The sequence below is a fragment of the Leopardus geoffroyi genome, chromosome D4 (assembly GCF_018350155.1).
Source record: "Leopardus geoffroyi isolate Oge1 chromosome D4, O.geoffroyi_Oge1_pat1.0, whole genome shotgun sequence".
NCBI classification, from domain to species: domain Eukaryota; kingdom Metazoa; phylum Chordata; class Mammalia; order Carnivora; family Felidae; genus Leopardus; species Leopardus geoffroyi.
Window position 1 is genome coordinate 73414912 of NC_059342.1, and position 18684 is coordinate 73433595.

Below are 18684 nucleotides of genomic sequence, written 5' to 3' on the forward strand. Positions count from 1 at the left end.
TTTAAAAGCCGAGGGCATAATTTAATTTACTCCTGATTTGTTGCTATTTGGCCCATAGAATGGACTTTATAATTTTTCACTCGTGTAAAGCTTTGCTCGCGTTATTAGAAGAGCAATAAACTTTTTAAATGATAATTGCAAAGACAGGTCAAGTGCAAAACTGGGTAAGGAGCCAAACGGTGCGCAGGACGGAGCCCCCGCTGCGCTGGCGACTCCGGCTGGCGCGCCGCCAGCTCGGGGACCCGTGGGTGCGCCCCAGGCCGCCCGGAGTGAGGCCTCACGTGGGGACCACAACTCCCAGGCACCCGCGCGCCCGCCTCACCCCGACATGTGACCGCGCCGCCTGGGTCGCGACCGCGGCGGCGGCGGCTGGACGGACTCGGAGCTGGGATCCCCGAGCGAGCAGCAGCGGCTCCGGCGCCCGCTCGGCGCGCTCACCTCGAAGGTGAGTGCAGGCTCCGCCGACAGCGACGACGCGGGGCGGGTGGCCCGGGCGGGACCCTCGAGTGCCCGTCGCCCCTTGGCGGGGAGCGAGCCTTGGGGGGACGCGGGAGGCGGAGCTGGCGGTGGCTTTGCTTTGGGGTTTTCTCTTATTTGTGCCTCCCGCTGGGAGTCAGTCCGGCCCGACCGGACGAGCGGTGGAGGCGCGGTGGGTGAAGACGGACTTGGCCGAGTGTTCCCTGCCCTGGGGGCAGTGACTTGGCGGAGATTCCGAGAAGGCCCCCATCAGGAGCTAAGGCCCGGTGCACTTCACGCACCGAGAACACGCCCGGGGTTGGGGGTGGGGGGGACTCTCTGTCGCGGCTAGCCTGTGGTCTAAATCTCTGGGGGGAAAAAACCCCAGACCAGCTACTTTCCATCTTCCCTACATTTGGGTAGGAAGTGGCATTTCAGACTATTTTTTTTAGGTGGAGTTCACCTGGGAGAGAATGACAGCTTGCCAGACTCTTTGGTCTTCGAAGAAATCATAATACATCCCACGAAGAATGTCATAGAATTGAAGATACAGGAAGCCAACACTGGTCACTTAGTCGAAGGCTCACCCCCCACCTGCTACTGGGTTTCTAAAAGGGGAAATAGAGGGGAAGAGTTTGTGAAAAGCTCCGGAGCCGGGCAGCACAGGACAGGGACATAAGCTCCCCCCTGAACTCTTGGGTTTATAAATGAGAGAGCGCTTCTCAAAGTGTAAGTAACCGCAGATGAGAACGTAAAGAAAACAAGTCCATGATTGCTCTCTTCTTCACCACAGCCTCTCCCTGCCCAGGGTGGGGCCCTGAATAAGGCACAGATAAGTTAGACGTGGGGTCTGGAGGCTGAGATTCCACCCAAGTGGGGAAACGAGGGTAGGGCGCTGCCTCATGCATATCTGACCACAGGGCCCTGTTTCACTGAAAAATGTAGTCCCAACTCAGAGTATTGCTGATTTCAGTCTTGTTCTCCAGTTGAAAAGGCAAGGGTAGGCGAGGCTTTGTCTTCCCCCGATTCTTCACTCCCCAGTAGGTGGAACCACTCTCCCGGCACTTCTAGCTTGGAACATACTAAACTCCATCTTCCCCCTGGCTGCCTCCTGCGAACGACCCCCCCCTCCCCCCCGCCCCCTGCTTCAGATGTCCAAGCCATCTGTCTTCCTGGCTGGGTTAGGTACCTCCCCAGGGGGCTTAATCCCCAGCACCCCCAGGAAGCATCCTCTGTGCCTCCCTTGCACTGAACTACATACACCTGTTGTAATGATCTCTTCCCTTCCCTCTCCCCTGATGGATGGTTAGTTCTGTGAGGGCCAAGGACTTGTCTCATTTGTCTCCGTATCTCCAGCATCTGCATCCCTAGCAAAACGAAAATCATTGTTTGTCAGCTGAATTACATTTATTGCTTTGTGGGTGTTCAGGTCCACAGCAAAAGTTGTTTGAGGCTCCTGAGAGCGCTGGCCCAGGCCCAAGGATGATAGAAGGAAGCCAGTTAGGGAACTTCTCTGATTAACTAGCCGTTGGGGACATTCCAGTCATGCCAACCGCTTTATTAAGTGAACCCAGAGAGGGGGCATATGGTGCAATACCCCCTCTGCTCCCAACGCAGAGATGGTGCCCAAGGCTTCTGTTGAAGCTGAATGAGCGCAACTCCAGTGTAAATGGAGTCTCACAGGACGATTGGTACTTGTTTGTTTTCATATGTCCATCTTTTGTGAACATTTTGTCAAGTCAACGTATATGCTTTTTGAAATCTTAACAAGGGATGTCTGGCTGGTAGGACTGAAAATGATTTATACTTTCTTTTTGGTACTGTTTCAGCTTTTTACATTAAGCAGGTACCCCTTTCCCATTAGGGGGATAAAAAGCTATTTTTATCTCAGAATTCTTCAACATGATTTTTATATGATTCCTAGGTTTCCCTTTTCCTCTTATGTGGTCTTGGGCAAATCCCTTCCCCTGCTGGGACTCATTTTCCCCATCTGGGAATGAGATGGAGGTAGAGAGGGGCCAAGTGGGACCAGATCAGTATTTTTCACACTGAGTTTCTGCAGAGCTCGGACCTCTCTCCCCTCCTCACTCAAGAACCCCGGGTTTTATATGGTGGAGTTACAAGGAAGATTTTATTTGCCAATGATCCCTGGCAAAACACACACACACACACACACACACACACACACACACACACACACACACACACCAAAAACAGAACAAAACAAAACAGAGTTGAAAGCCAGGGGACTAAAAAAAAAAACCCTTTGAGAGAAAAAAAAAAGTGATGCCCAGCATGGTGACTATAGTTAATACTACTGTATTGTATATTTAAGAGTTGCTGAGAGAGTAGATCTTAAAAATTCTCATCACAAGAAGAAAATTTGTAACTGAGCAGTAATGGATGTTAAGCTAGTCTTACTAGCTGATCATTTCACAATATATACAAATAGTGAATCATGTACACCTGAAACTAATAGAGAGTTACATGTTAATTATATCACAATAAAAGAAACTCTCTAAGGACAATCTAGCTCTGACATTTGGGGATTCTAATACTTGCCTTAGAAGGCAAAGCTTCTGTCATCTGATCCCACTCAGCCAGGGTCCCCTTAGCTGGCAGAGCCCTGACGGTATTTGCAGAGCCGCTGCTGTGGACTGAGGTCCTACTTACCCGGTGATGAGAGAGGACCTTCCTTTCCCTGAGACGGTGGACTAATATTGATCCCTCCGGCTTTAATGTTGCCGAACACAGTCATTAAGCCTGGTGTGGGTATTGAGAATCGCCACCTGGCTCCCTGCTTGTCCTCCTTTCTTGGCGATCGAGGGGAGCATAGCATCCTGGAATCCTGGCTTGGCATCCAACTAGACCCGGCTTAGAATCTCAGCTCTGCCAACTTCCTAGCCTTGGCACCTTCAGCAGATTACTTAACTCCTCTGAGGCTAGTTTCCCCAAGTTTCCTTTCCATGAGATGGGCCTAATTGTCCCTGTCACACACAGGGCTGTTGTGAACTGAGATTATGTATAAAGAACCCTTGATGCCCCCGCCGACACAGGATGGGCAAGGCGCTCTTTGAGAAGGGCACTCAGATGGCGGCTGTGTGGTCTGTGCTTCTGCCTTCCTTCTTTCTGCGAGGTGGAGAGCTCATCGAGGGCAGAGATGTTAACCTTTGTCCAGAATGCTGGGCACAGAATGGGGTCACCAAATGTTTAATGTAAAATGAGCAGACAGATGTGGAGCACAGAGTGGAGATGGCGGCATTGGCCCCTCCAGGATACACATGGCTGGAACAGAATGGCTAGGGCCCAGGGTAAGAGAGGCAGCCGTTCCACAGTCCGGTGCTTCCCCACTGGGTTTGGAGGGCACAGAGGGGACATCTCAGCGTGACCTGACAACACCGACCTGTGTGGTAGTCTCCACACCTCACTTCCACCTGGAGCAGGACCAGCTCCATGATAGCTCTGCTGTGCACCTGCTGTGGGGCCTTGGGTGAGTCCCTGCCCGGCCTGGCCTCAAGTTGGTCCTGGGGACAGCTAATGTCCTTTCCTGCACTTAAGACCAGTGACCTCGCTCCTCTGGGCCTTTAGGGGAGGCTGCTGGAGAGCATTAGGGGCCATGACTTCCACTGCCCTAAGCCCCCTGTAATGCAGATTCCCTTCTCTTTCAGATGCATTTCATTTTCTCCAATGAGGTGGTGCTTCTGTTTGATTTTTGGAGTGTCCACAGTCCTGCAGGTAAGAATTGAGAAGCCTAGGCTTGTAGCTTGGAAAGCCTGGTAGCTCTACGCAGTGGACAGCCTGGGTTCTCTTTACACTCTGTGGACGTTTAAGTGGGCTTAAATGTAAGGGCCTGACTCCTCTTACATTAACATTGAGCAGGAACTTTGCATTTATAATTCCATTTGCAAGCACTGCTTTTCAGATCCCAAAAGGCACCGTTATCTCACTGTCACAAAGGCCCAGAGAGAGGCCAAGGATACAGCTTTTGCCTCTACTACAAGAGAAGGAACTGAAGCCCAGAGAGGTAAAGAGATTCATCCAGGGTCACACAGCGAGTAAACCTCAGAGCCAGAAGTAGATCGAGGTGTCTTGTCTCCTAGCACCTCCTTCATAGCATGCCCAGTGTCAGTTCAGAAACCCAGAGCAGCTGCTGCTGGCTGGGCTTCAGACGAGACACCAGTTTACAAGAGAAGGATAGGGCTTTGACTTGAAAAGGCAGAGCTGGGCCCGAATTCATGATGGAGTTCTGGTTCAGCTTCAATAACTGCGTTTTCAAAGTAGAATGAAAGTGGCCCACATGCCCATCCTTGCAGGCGTCGATCAAATAAATCATGATCATGCCTTCAGCAGGTTACCATGCCGGGGATCCCAGTCTGTAGTACCCCTTCTCAAAGCTCTGAGTCGACTGTGCTCTGCCAGGCTGTCCCCCTCAAAGCCTCTCAGGCAGGTGCAGTCAGACAGTGGCTGGGACTGGGGTCCTCCTGAAGACCTCCTCATGTTCCAGTCGACCGCTCGCTGCTGGCTGTCAGCGAGGACCTCAGTGGAGGTTGTTGGCCGAAGCCCTCCGTGTGGCGTCTCCTATGGCCCCCCGGTTTCCTGTGGCAGGGCAGCTGGGTTCCAAGGAGCAAGTGTGTCAAGAGAACGAGGTGGAAGTGCATGGGATTTTTAAGACCCAGCCTTGGAAGTCACAGAGCCTCACTTCCACCTATATTGGGTGAGGAAGTCACAAAGGTCTTCTCAGCCTAAAGGGTGGGGGGCATGGACCCCACCACTTGATGGCAGGATGCTGACATTGGAAGCAGAGCACGTTGGCAGGGATAGGGTGAGGTGGCCGTCTTTGGAAAAGAGACTCTATCACAGACACTATGAAACCCCAGAAATAAGGCAGATCTGTGTGAACTAAGGGGAACCTCTGTACAAGGTGTACTTGGATGGCGACGTCAGATGCAGAAGAATATGCACAGACAGGATGCTGTCGTTCAGACAAAGGCTTATATTGACAGCGAGGATCCCTGGAAAGCTATGGAGGAAAACGCTCCAGGGAGACGACTGGGGTTTTAGGGACTGGGCTGGGAGGAAGACTAACCTTTCACTGTATACCCTTTTGCACCAGTTGAATTTGTACCACATGCATGTAATTACATGTAATTTTATATTTTAAATAACCTGCATCTTTTGTAGATGATTTCCTCCTGGGAGCCCAATAAAATAACTATAGCTGGACCATTTAGTATCCCTCCTCTTGTCTTGTAAAACCAAAGTAGCAATTAGCAGCTAATTTTACACAGCAGCCCTAGTAAGCACTTAATGTTTTCCGTAAAATAACTTACTGGTTCCCCCCCCCCCCCCCCACTATTATACAAGCAATAAACACAGTAGAAACTTTGGGAAGTTAGGTGAGAAGAAAATAAAACTCTCTTATATCCTGGGGTGCCTGGGTGGCTCAGTCGGTTGAGTGTCTGACCTTGATTTCGGCTCAGGTCATGATCCCAGGGTCATGAGATCGAGCCCCATGTCGGGCTCTGCACTGAGCATGGAGCCTGCTTGGGGTTCTCTCTCCCCCCACTCCCTTTGCCCCTCCCCTGCTCATTCTCTCTAAAATAAATCTCTTATATCCTAATTTGCTAAGATGATTATGACTCCTTTGCTGAATCTCCCTTCTTCCAGACTTTTCTATGTACATACTCATAAACGGAACCTCACTGTACATGCTCTTCCCTTAACAAGAAGTCATGACAGGGGACGCCTGGATGGCTCAGCCTGTTGAGTGTCTGACTCGTGATTTCGGCTCAGGCGGTGATCTTGAGGTCGTGAGATAGAGTCCCACATTGTGCTCTGCGCTGGGCGCGGAGCCTGCTTGGGATTCGCTCTCTGCCCCTCCCCTGCTTGTGCCTTCTCTCAAAAAAAGACAAAAAAAAAGCAGTCTTGACAGACTTGTGACCCCTGCAGGGGGAGCAGCTGGGGGCGGTGGCATGTGTCTTCTTCACCCTAGGACCCTAACTTTCCCAGAGGGCTTCTCTTCCTGACCTCAAAGCCATACCCCGATAGGCCAACCCTTCCAAGAAAGAGCTGGAGAGGGAAAGAGACAGTGAAGTTCTGAGCCCACGGCAGGGGGAGAAGATGTGAGAGAGGCGGATGGGATGGATTCAGAGGGAATGGGTGGAGGTGGTCTCCTGCCACCTATCCCAGGCCCCAGGGGAAGCTGCCAGAAGGCGACCACGGCTTGCCCGGCCCGGTCTCTGCAACTCAGCTTCGTTTGACAGGCATGGCCCTTTCCGTGCTGGTGGTCCTGTTCCTGGCTGTGTTGTACGAAAGCATCAAGGTTGGCAAAGCCAAGCTGCTCCACCAGGCTGTAGTGAGTGTGTCCGTCCTCTCCAGCCAGCAGCTCACCGAGGAGACAGACCAGGATTCTTCAGCCTCAGACTCGGCCCCGGTCAGCAGAGCCCGCCTCAGGTAACAGGCACAGTGTGCGGGGAACGGCAGAGTACTACTCACAGTCACCCTGAGAGAGAGGCTGGGCCCACCGGGCATTAGCCCCACTTCACAGAAAGCACATCGAGGCCCAAGGAACAAAACTTGCCGAAGTGCTTACCGTGAGTAAGTAGTGAGGACACCTGATGCCCAGGCCAGAGCTGTGAACAGCCACTTGGGAGGCTCAGACCTTCAGAACTCTGTGCAGACCTCTGCCTAGCAATACGGGTGTCCACCCGGCCCCCCTCCAAATCTCAGCAGTTTCTTAGGTCACTAAGGTTTCCAAACCCAGGATGGAATCTGCAGCCGTCCCTACACAAGTAGTAAGAATTGCTGTCGGCGGTGGATCCATCTGGGTCAGGGAGCCCCCTCCTCCCTCCTCCCCCTCCTCCCCCTCCCAGTTTGATAAGGCAGTCTCGTAGGGTCCCAGTTCTGCCCTCTCTCCAGCTCCAGCCGTGCGTCAGGAGCCTGCCTGCTCCTTACACGGGCGTCTCTACTATACACACCCACCCTGCAAGGGAGGCGTTCTTATTCCTGTTTCCCTGATGAGGAAATTTCAGTTCAGAGAGGTTAAGTTATTTGTGTTAAGTGGCAGAGCCAGGAGCTGATCTGCCACCAAAGCCCATGTTCTTTCCCTTGTAGTATTGCCTCCCACAGTAGATTCAGAAGGAAAAAAAAAAATCTGCTTTACTGATTGATGAGTTTGTATTATCCTTTATCAGACATGACAGAATACATGTCTCATTTTCCCTTTTGCCTAGGATGCCAGGAAGCTCAGAGCTAAATGTAGTAAAGAAGTGATTATCCAAGGCTCCTTGTACAAGGCCCTGTCCCGTCAGTGGTTTCTCATAGAGCTCTTTGAAAAGAAATCTCTTCTGGGTGAAGCATACAAATTACAAATAAGGTGGTCCTGTAACTCAGCTGCTCTTTCTACTTCCTGACACCAGCTCCTAGCTTCCAGCTCATTACCAACATTAACACGGCTCTCCTTTTCATCTAGGTGGTTTTTCTGTCACTTTGGCCAGTCTCTAATCCATGTCGTTCAGGTGGTCATAGGCTACTTCATGATGCTGGCTGTCATGTCCTACAACACCTGGATTTTCTTCGGCGTGATCCTTGGCTCTGCTGTAGGATACTACCTAGCCTACCCACTTCTCAGCATGGTTTAGCTGGTGAGGGCTCTGCGGGCACCGAGGGCTAGAGAGAGCTGGGGCCCCCTCTTCCAGACATTGAAATTCCAGCCCCATGTCTCCCGTTTCTTCTGATGGCGGTTCCTCTCCTCGCTCCCAGCTCTTGGAGACTTTCGGCTGAAGCCGGCACTTGCTGCCTGGAGTTCGGAGGCCACCGCAGGTACCTCTGTCTTCTGCCATCATGCACAGGGCCCGGGCACGGTCATTTTGTGCCTTAGTAAGGCTTCTGTGACCCGAGGGAGAGTGGAGAGACCAGAACCTGGGGACAGGGTTGCTGAGCCCATGACGACTTATTTCTGTGACTCAAAAATTAAGAATTTCCAAAGATCTTCAAGACAGGGAGATGGGTTCTGGGTGACGAAGGTGATGGAAGCTGGATACCTTCTGCTCTTGTGATTTGTGCCTTATGTAGAGGAGCATCTTCCACTGGCCTTCCTGACCTCTTCTGTCTGAGGGATGGAGACCACACTGGCTCCTTTTTCTCACCTTTCTGCCTTTGGGACACATAAAGATTGTCCCCTCCTGTGGATCATGAGAACAAACTAAGATTTTTCATTTTCCCCATTGAACCCCTGGTTGGCAATTTTGCACATTAATACAAGACAAAATTTTTAACGAAATGACTTCATGTTATTCATGATGGACAGCAACTTCTGCTGGGAACTGTTTCTCTTTCTTGTGGGGAGAGTGAGTGACAGCAGATTAAAGGCAGAGGAGCTGGACTTATCCTCTGGATAGGGAGCTTCTCCCATCAGACAGCACTGCCTGCGGGAGGAAGACTGTCTAAGGGCTTGAGGTGTCTGGGGCACTTTCCATTGCTCCAATGCCTCCTTTGATCCGGATCCTTCTTTTACGCAGAACAGAGAACTGCACTGAATATTCAATACTTAACGTTCTCTATTTATTACTTCCTGTTCAGCCATAATCATCTGGTGGGGAAACATGATTTCATTCACTTGAAATACTGGGTAAGCCACGGGGGTTGCTGACCGAAGACACGATAAGCAATCAAACCAAAGCATTACATTTGTAGACTTAGATGGAACTCTCCAGATAGTTCACGTTACAGAAAAAGGAAATAAGAGACCCAGGGAGGGAAAATCACTGCTGTATACTGTAATGTCTGCGTTCAAGTACCTCACGGGCTAGATGAAAGACGGTCTTAAGCTTTGGGGGTTAAAAAAGAAATATACATTTTAATAAATATATATATTTTAAACAACGTGTGACCATTCTTGTGTTTCTCCTCACTGAGACAGCAAGCACACGCCGCCCCCCCCCCCCGCCCCCCACTTATAACTCAGCAGGAACTGAGACTGAGTCTGTGCACCTGCTATGAAGACAACTCTGTGCTCAGGGAAGCCAGCCCTGAAACGCCACGCCCTCAGGCAGACACCCCACAACCTGAGCCGAGCCGACAGTCATTCTTATGCTCACACACCAAATACTGACTGGGGGCTGTGCCGTGAGAAAAACAACGCTTTGTCACACAGACTGCAAAGCACCTTCTCTCCCTAGGCCAGAAGCAAAAATACATCAAACCCCCCTCTTTAATTTACAGTGACAACAGCAACAGAAAGTATGTGCCGCCTTCAATATTGACCACCACAAATGACGGGTTCTCAGATAACCACGATGCCCCAAGCCTTCAACGGCTGGGACGAATGGGGACAGCAGAGTGGGGACATTCCTTGAAAGCCTGAGTTCCAGGGTACCCAGGGAGTATGTCATAATGCTTTTGTGCATGTTAACCAACCCAGGTCTGTTACAACTCTTACCCTGAGATTCCCAGAGAGGAGCACGGCCTGCCTTAGCACCAAATTCGATTTCTCCCCAAGAGCTTGTGTCAGGTTCCATTGCAGACATTTATTTGAGTTTTGTTAATTTCAAATATTCATTGACCTCTTGTATCAGACTTAAGGCAGAGAAAAGATACATGTCCCAGGACTGCAGGCAAGGCTGTTAACCGAACCGGGGTTTAGACAGTGTAATCCACCCTGGGTTCCACCAGGGAGACCTCACCCGAGGCGACAGGTTCTGTTGCTGGTGCACGGTTGAGCATCGGGAGGCAGATCAGTCTGAGTTAGTGAAGAGACTAAAAAGCTCACAAGAGGACAGGACTCTTGTAGGTGACTGGCTGGAGGCTACCCACCAGCCTTTCCTCCCAACGGGACACTGAGGCGGGACCCCAACGTTGTGAAGACAGGCTCACACTCCTCTCGGACCAGCCGGGCGGGGCGCTCAGAAGCTGGGGAACTCGGATATCTGCACCGCTGTCCTCAGAACGCTCACCTTCACCTCCCCCTGTGGCTCGTCTAGACCCAGGGCTGGCTGTGCAAAATCGCGCTTAGGGAAGGGGCGGTAGAGAAACCTTTGCACCGGTTTCCTGGGGCTTCATCCCAGCCAGTCAATGTCATCATCATCGTCATCATCTCCAAAAAGGGGTGTTGGGGGCGGGCGTCCCTTCAAGCTCTGCCAAAACAGGAAAGAGTAGTCAGTCCTCACTTGTCCCTGCACCAGACGGCCTTCCCGCCTGTGTGAGGGGAAGTGAACTGACACCCGTTCCCAGCTCCAGGTTGGAAAGGAGGGTGTTGGTTACGGTTTTACTGAAAGGACTAACCCCGAGGCCATCAAACCTGGGCTTCCAGATAAAGCTGAGACAAGCAGGCAGAGAAGGGAGGCAATCTTCCAACACAGACACAAGAAGACCAACTTTGTTTGGCTAATTTGGTCATTTATTTGTGAAACACATGTATTGATTTGACAGGTTTCTTCTCATGCAGTGACTTACACATTTCGTGTGGGAAAGGCAGGGTCGATAGGGGAGAGATGGGAGCAGGAGGAAGAAAGAGAGAAGCAGAGCAGCCCTAAGGGGAGAGAGAAGATGCAGGAAGATGAAGGGAGGCTGGAAAGAATACAGCTCCATCCGAAAAAACATTGCTTGGCCCATGGTGGCCTGTCTGGTTCTAGATGTGACCCCGCCATTTGAGAGAGGGTTGAGTTCAGCGGCTTGGCCACATTACCAAGTGGAGAAGCCAAGAGATGAAGAAAGCCCAGGAGCACAGGGCCACGGCCCCCGCATCCTTGATCTCACTGGCCCTTCCCTCGCTTCCTCCACCCGGGTAGTTGGAAAAGGGGGATTAACGGGCTATGGAGGAAGTTCCCTACTTTTCATGACTTGAGCTCCTGGCCTTTTCTTCTGGATTGGTGGGGACCAGGTCCCATGGGGGCAGCAGGGATTGATGCTGGAGAAAGGCACGCACAGACCACCCCCTACTAAGATACTTTCTGCTCTGAGCTACCCTGGCCCAGGGTCAGTCTTCACAGGGCCGGCCAAACAGAAGGCAGCATGATGTGGTCAGGGGTGCCTGGGCTGATCCCATCTCCACCACCAACTAACAGACCTTGTGCCTCTCTCTGGGCATCAACTAGGTGATCTCTACGCTCTGACAGTAGTGAATAAAAATGTGACTCACTGCTTCTGTTCTATTCCGGCTCTCCATTTACCAGCGTGATAACCCTGAGCATGTTATTTAAACTTGCTGAGCCTCAGTCCTCTTTCCTAAAGAACAGGATAAAAGTGCCTACCTCACTGGATTAGTAGCGGATTCAGTGAGAATGTCTGTGAGGTTTTCAGAGTACCCCGGAAATAGGAATTAACTTGGTAGTATTCATAGTAATACCAATAATATACTGCTGATTAAACACTCCAACTATATTTAGGGCAGCCACTTGGGATACTCAATTGGTTTTTCGTTCTTATTTTTAAGTGCAGAATTCATATGCAGAATTCCTGAATGGAAATGTAATTGTTGAAGGCTAACAGGAGGAAATGGTGCGTGTCCCGCAGGGGCACAGGCAGGAGGGAAAGGTTTTGGTAGATGCAAGCCAGCTCCTTGCTCTGCCACACCCCCTGGTTCTGGCCAAAGGCAAAGCCCACTCTGGCTGACATGTGAGGGGAGAAAATGTGCCCCCAGTCACCGCACGTTTCTGTCCTTGGGACAGGCTGAGCCTGAGGCTGGTGTGTGTTCTCCATCCACGCCTCCTCTAGTGACATTCCCATCAAAGCAGCTGAATGTCCTAGTGACAGCCTGGCGTTGCAGAGTGGGGACAGGCTGCATGGGCAAGCGGCTTCTGGCCGCCACCCTGGAGCTCTGTAGAGCAAGGCTGTTTTCTACCCTGGGTGTTGTGGTGACAAAACAAGACAGCAGCTTGGAAAGCAGGCTGGGGAAGCAGAAAGGCTCAGAAACAGGTGCCCAGTTCAGGAGGAGCCCAGCTCTGCCACTAATTCCCTCTGTGGCTTTAGGTAAACCACCTTTGGGAGCCTCAGTTTCTCTATGAATAAGGATGCAAGACAAGACCTTCCAAGTCCCTTCAGGTTGTATAATGCACATGGTCTCTGAGCAGACCTGAGGGAACCTGAGGCTGTAGCGTTTTAAGGCAGGACTGAGCAACGCGACTTCCTTCACTGACACTAGAAACCATTCCCACATGGACGGAGATCGTGATCCTTTTTCAGGAGTAAAGTGGTATCTGCCCATCCCCCCTCTGCTTACAGAGCTGCCCCCTCCCAGCCCCAAGCCTGCTCCCACAGGGCGCTGCACACAGAGCCCAGGGCGTGGGCCACCCACAGACTCCGGTCCTCTTCTCAGGGCCAGCGGGGAAGGGCCCCCAGGTAGTGGCGGGAGGACTCGGCAGTGTCTGGGATTTCCTTACCACCTCATCTTCATCCTCCTCGTCAGGCTGTGCTTTGGGCCTTGAAACTTTCAGAGTTGCCCCTTTAAACAGTTCATCTTCTTCATCCCCAGAGAGACTGAAGGAAAAATCAAGAAAATCAAGTCACAGACAATGTTGCTGTTCCTGTTCCAGCCCACGGCGCCCACACGAGGAAAGAATTCAACAGCTGTGATGACCACCCAGGAACTCCTCCCGCCTCCATGCTAGCCTCTGGCGCTCCTGACTCCCTTCATAACCTACAGCCAGCGTGATCTTTTAAAACGAATATATCAGGCCGTGTCACTTTTTTGCTTAAATCCCTTTAGTAGCTTTTCATGGTACTTAAAGTCCAAACTTCTAAGAGTGATACAAAATCTCACATGACTCGGTCCCTACTTCATTCTCCAATCACAGGTTAACACCACTCTCCTACTTACTGTGCCTTCTTTAGTTCCTTGATTGTGTCATGTCCCTTTCTACCACAGGGCCCTTGCACGTGCGGTTCCTGCTTTCTGCAGTCTCTTCCTCCCACTCCTGGCATTGAAGGCTCCTTTCCATTCTTTAGGTCCCAGTTTAAAAATTGCATTCTCAGAATCCTTCCCTAACCTCTCTATCTAAAGTAGAATAATTCCCCCTTTATTCTCTATTATAATAATAGAGAATTTCTTTTTTTAAGCACTTACCATACTTTTATAATACATAAATATTTGTCTGTCTTCCCCACTAGACTATAAGCTCCTTAACTCAAGAACCAAATCTGCCTTGCCTACCACCCTATCACAGTGCCAACCACAGAGCCTCTCACATTACATGACTGAATGAATAAGTGAATCAGTCCACCTCTGAGGATGCGTTATCAGCCCTAGAAAAACCAGCAGCAACCTCCACATGCAGCCGCCTTGTTCTGGAAACTCTGCTGAGGCAGACATACCTGGTGTGCTGAGAACAGTGGTTGGGTCCGCCTGCTGCACCAACAGCTGGAGAACCCGCCTCTGTGCCCCCTGGCTCCCTATAGGGAACAGCGGAGCTAGTGACATCCTCGTCTTTCTTGAGCTCTGGAGGCTGAGGCTCTTCTCCTGGACTTTCAGACCCCAAGGCTACTGGGTCCCCCTTCAAGAGGTGTGAAGTCAGGGACAGTCTCGCAGTGCTTTCTGGCTCCTCAACACAGGGATTTTCCAATGGGCTGGCAAGTGTCTCCTCGCACTCAGAGTCCACAAGTACAGGGCCCGGAGGCATAGGGGGAACGGAAGTCGGAGGCCCCAGAGCTCTCTGGGGGGGGCCACAAGTCAGTTCAGGTGAGAGGGACCCCTCTTCTATCTCTGAGAGCGCCTCTGCTTCTGAGGGCTCCCCTTCCCTTCCCTGTACCTCTTCCTGGGGAGTGGGGAGGACCCGAGGAGGCGGGGGGACAGCCTCCTGGACTGCCTGCTCCGGTGACAGTGAGGGGGACCCCTGCATCTCCCCGCTCAGGGGCGCTGGAGGCGGTCCAGCACTGCCTGAGACTGAAGGTTGCCGAGGCCGCTCTTCTTCCTCCTCCTCCTCTTCTTCACTGCTGCTCTGTCCCTTGTCTTGCTCATGTTGGTTTAACAGCTGAAGAGTCACCATCTGTTCAAAAGTCAAGGAGGAGGAGATGACCGCTAAGAGGAAAACAGCAGGCATTCCTATCACTTCCGTCCCTGGTCCCTGTTTACACAACTACTCATGCAGCTCAAATGACTTTGCCTCTTCCTCTCACAGGAGGCTGCCCTTATGTATCCAGATAAAAGTCACTCCAATTATCCTAATTATTGATGAACAGTCTGGAATACCTTTGAAATTTATGATCCCTTGGAAGGTACTTAAGCAACAAGATACCCGCTTCAGTGAAACAATCAATAGCAGGCCACACCTTGATGGTATTCATGATGGTCCCCAGAACGGCCCTGCCATTGTAAGATTCCTCCAGCTCGAACTCTCCCCGCAAGGACTGGAACACCTGGTTCATGATCTTCTTGACCTGTGTGAAGACGTGAGGAGAGCGTATCAAAACTTGTATGCTGCCAGAATGGAGTGATCAAGGGACGCATGTCAGCTCTAGAGAGGCGTTTGGAGGGCTGAAATGAAGCCTCCTGGAACCCATCAGACAACACAGTTGGTCACGAACTGAGACGCCGAAGGCTGTCACTGTGGAGAACAATGTTAAATAAGGAACCGTGTTGGATGGAAGGGCTACCAGGGACAGGCGAGCTGTGGCACGTGTGCCCACAACTGCTTAAATAGCATTTATTGCTGCTTCTTCCCACCATGGCCACCACTGGAGCTGCCGTGGGCTATGAGGATTAGTGGTACCAGATGCTGGGCATGCTCCTCACTCTTGTGAATTAGAGGCACTTCCCTTATCTGTCAAAACCTCAGGATAGGGCCCTCTGGGCTTTGCCACCAAAGTGACGGGCTCCAAGGGGTTAATTTTTACTTAAGTCAAACAAGTGGTCTATCACTAAAGGCAGAAAATAAAGCTATCAACACAACACATTGGCCACATTCTTTCTGAATGCCTGCTACGCTCATCAATCCCCTGATACGACCTGGGCTGCTTCTTCGAAATACTCACCTTCTCTGAGGGGTCAGTGGCAGCAGCTGCAACCCCAGACATGTGGGACTTGTTCTCCAGGTCTTTGGTGTGCTGTTCATTTTGCTCTGTCAGGGCTGTGACCTGGGCCTGGAGGGCTAGACACTGCAAAACAACCAGACCGTGGCCATGGCCTCGGGAGCCTGCACTGCCAGATCCAAGTCAGGACACCCAGGAGGACCAGAACCATTCTAAGCATCAGTGTTAACCTCAGGAAGGTCTGCTGGTGTCCATACGCCCCGCCCACCCCAGGCCTGCTGACTCAGGGCATTCTATTTCCTCATCACTCAGCCTCAATTCACAATTTCGTCTCTGCTTCCCCAGTAAGGCCACTCGCACTGTTCTAACCAGGTCAAGAGCATGATGAGAAAAGGGGGGATGTAAGTCCAGGGACACAGACATATAAACACCAGTCATTAGAAGCAGCCTATTCACCTGCAAGACTGCCTTCATCACCTGTGGGTCCAAGATTTTCAACTAGATACTGTAAGTGTGGACAGTGACCTCCAGACATGGGGACTTTCATACCAAGACCCTAAACCATCTTCTAGCTCTGTCATTTTCATGCCAATGAGTCTACCATACCCACGCCCCATCCCATCTGTGTGCTTCCGCCCAGGGTGTTCTGCCGCCTTCTTCACCTTCCCGAGGCCACTTGTCCTTCTTGGCTCTGCTCCCTTAGGCACTTCCTCTTCTGCACCTCACAGCACTCAGTGCTGATCTGTGTCTCTCTGTCTCCCTTTCTTGACTGTGAGATTCTCGAGGGCAGAGTTCTTTGTAAGCCCTTTCCCTAACGGTATCTGGAGTCCAACTGGCAGTCAATAAAGATTTGCGTCATAAATGACCAAATAATGGAATTAAACACCTTCCAGAACACTAGTGCTGCCTTTTCTCTCTCGAGGTCACAGACCTGTCATCCCAAATCATAAGACTACTGACAGACCGGAGAATTGAGCAAGTGTGGTTTGGTTTTGGTTTTCGAGCTGGTAACATCTTTTACGTTCAAAAGAATTTACGAGACTCCACGTGTTCACCTCACGTTAACTGTGCTAAGCTGTCTGGCCCAGGAGAAACACCTACCTTTTCCTGAAGGCAGAGCAGCTCCTGCTGGCTGGCGTCTCTCTGCGCACACACTTCCTGGTACTGCAGCAGGTGTTCATCCTTGGCAGAGGCCAACAGGTGTTCACATTTTGCTTCCCACTGGGTCTGCAGCTCAGCCTGTACGAGAGACAGCTGCCAAGAGAATGGAATGACCGCATCCCGGGCGAGAGCCGTCACAGCCAGGGAAGCCCATCTTTCATTAGGCAAAAAGAATAAGCTAACAGCCCAGACTTCATAGGAACACAACTATTCGAAAGACCTTGATTACTTTCAAAGTAAATGTACTTTGTAAACGTAGGGACGCAGATGTCATTGGCTGTCGGGAGTCTAAAAACTACTCCAACCAGATAAAGGTGTGACTGCCCAGCAAGGTTGCGAGAGGACAGGACCGTGATGTGATCATACTTTTCAGAATCTGGGCCCTAAACCTTACAGGTTCAGAAGAAACAATTTTGTCAAAGTTCCCAGAGGTGACCAAACTGAGGGCACCAATTCACTCAACAGTTAGACGCACAAATATGAATTTATGAACTTACAAGGAGAAAGGTCTCTGTCAAATGGACTAGAGATCCAGGTGTGCCCTGCCACTCTCCCGGGCTTCCCTGCCTGATTTACCCAAGTAAATCCCTTTTTTCCAAGGACGATCATGTACCTGAAGGCCTATTTCCAAGTGCGTCAGTTTCCCGTTACCTGCTCTGCAGCTGCTTGGTCTGTGGACACCCGAGCCTTTTTCAAGAGCTGCCGAAGCTTGTCCAGTTCCTCCTGGTAGGACTTACGGATTTCATCGATCTCCTCCTCGGCCCGACAGCGCTCTTGAGCAGACTTCTTTTTCCTTTCAGAGAGGTTCTTAGGAATAAGAGAACCATCGTCAGCTCTGGCTGTTTGACCGAGGATCAATGCAGAAGGTGGTGATATTGGTGGTAGTTTTGGACCCTGCTGGGTCCTTCTGGAAACAATTCAATGTTAAATTTAATTTTCCTTCTATATTTAACATTCTCAGCTACTGGACGAGAAAAATTGTGACAAGAAGAAAGGAAAACAAGAATGGTTTTATCTACAATTCTATTAAGAGATGGTGAATATCTTAACAGTGTAAGAGCATAGGAAAGTGGACATTTTCATACCTGCTAGTAGGAAAATAAATAGGTATTCTCTCTTTGGATGGCAATTTAGCAGTCCTGTGAAAGGAATTTCAAAATATACACACCCAGGAATCTCACAAATTACCATTTATCTTAAGGAAGCAATAAATCATGCCCACAAAAACTGTGTTACAAGGGTGGTCACTGTAGTGGTATCTGTAACAATGAAAAACTAAAACAGCCCCCCCAAAAATCAGAAGGAATTAGGTTAAAAAAAAAAAACTGATAAAATCAGAAGAAACTCAAAATGAAAACCAAGATTTATCCCCTAAAAAGGAACCAGGCCACAAAGCCCTTACTAAAGAGTTTTATAGAAATGTCAGAAACAGTTTGTTCTTTTCATATTTAAACTGTTCCAGAACAGAGGAAAAAAACCAGGAATGTTCCCATTTTGTTCAATGGGGCTAGTTTAGGCTGACCTTAAAATTTTAACACAACAAAAGATACTACAAATACTAAATAATATTTGTAACATCTCTGAGTGACAAAGGATGAACACCCTCAGTAATGTTTATAAATCAAACTAATATTACAACAGGAAAAGAGAGCAAAGGACATTAAAAAGAAAATTTACAGAAGAAATACAAATAGGTATTAAATATGTGAAAGCTTTACTACTAACAAAAATACATATTAAAACAAGACAGCATACCGCACCTATCAGACTATGAATATTAGAAAAATTGACATAAGCCGAGGTGGAAAGAATATAGAGAAACGGGCTTCCACAATGCTGGAAATGTAAGCCAGCATACCCTTCTTTGAAAATAATCTGGCAATGTGCATTTTAAAACTTTAGATGTGTAGCATTTCCTGTGATCTAGCAATTCTAATTCAAGCAATCAAGGTTATGGAAATGCTCAAATAAATTCACAAAAAATAAATATATAATACAAGGATGTCTACAGCAGCAATGCCTGAAATTGTGAAAAAACAGAAAGAAATATAAATATCCATCAACAGATGAATAAATAAATTATGGTATAACCTCACAGTAGACTAG

General features: G+C 49.9%; 2 protein-coding genes across 6 annotated transcripts in view; one reads left to right on the forward strand and one right to left on the reverse strand.

Annotated features, from left to right (window-relative positions):
* Nucleotides 1-318: 318 nt before the first annotated feature.
* On the forward strand, nucleotides 319-9339 carry SLC31A2 (solute carrier family 31 member 2). Of its 2 annotated transcripts, XM_045468509.1 has the most exons (5): nucleotides 361-445; nucleotides 909-1185; nucleotides 4125-4191; nucleotides 6720-6909; nucleotides 7928-9339. In XM_045468509.1, exons 3-5 carry the CDS (start codon nucleotides 4125-4127, stop codon nucleotides 8094-8096), a joined length of 426 nt encoding a protein of 141 aa, XP_045324465.1. In that variant the 5' UTR covers nucleotides 361-445; nucleotides 909-1185; the 3' UTR covers nucleotides 8097-9339. The 2 variants fall into 2 exon arrangements, with proteins under 2 accessions (XP_045324464.1, XP_045324465.1); XM_045468508.1 differs by lacking the exon at nucleotides 909-1185 and having other exon boundaries at nucleotides 319-445.
* A 629-nt stretch (nucleotides 9340-9968) lies between these two features.
* Nucleotides 9969-18684, reverse strand: part of FKBP15 (FKBP prolyl isomerase family member 15) — a 58260-nt gene continuing 49544 nt past the window's right edge. For 2 of the 4 annotated variants that reach the window (XM_045468482.1, XM_045468484.1), the window contains exons 22-28: nucleotides 17230-17385; nucleotides 16519-16656; nucleotides 15421-15543; nucleotides 14719-14826; nucleotides 13765-14435; nucleotides 12834-12930; nucleotides 9969-10589 (exon numbers count right to left, since the gene is read on the reverse strand). In XM_045468482.1, the coding sequence (XP_045324438.1) occupies nucleotides 10512-10589; nucleotides 12834-12930; nucleotides 13765-14435; nucleotides 14719-14826; nucleotides 15421-15543; nucleotides 16519-16656; nucleotides 17230-17385 (1371 nt within the window). In that variant the 3' untranslated portion in view covers nucleotides 9969-10511. Of the gene's footprint in view, nucleotides 10590-12833; nucleotides 12931-13764; nucleotides 14436-14718; nucleotides 14827-15420; nucleotides 15544-16518; nucleotides 16672-17229; nucleotides 17386-18684 lie in introns of all 4 variants that reach the window. The other 2 variants (XM_045468483.1, XM_045468480.1) reach the window with 1 other exon arrangement.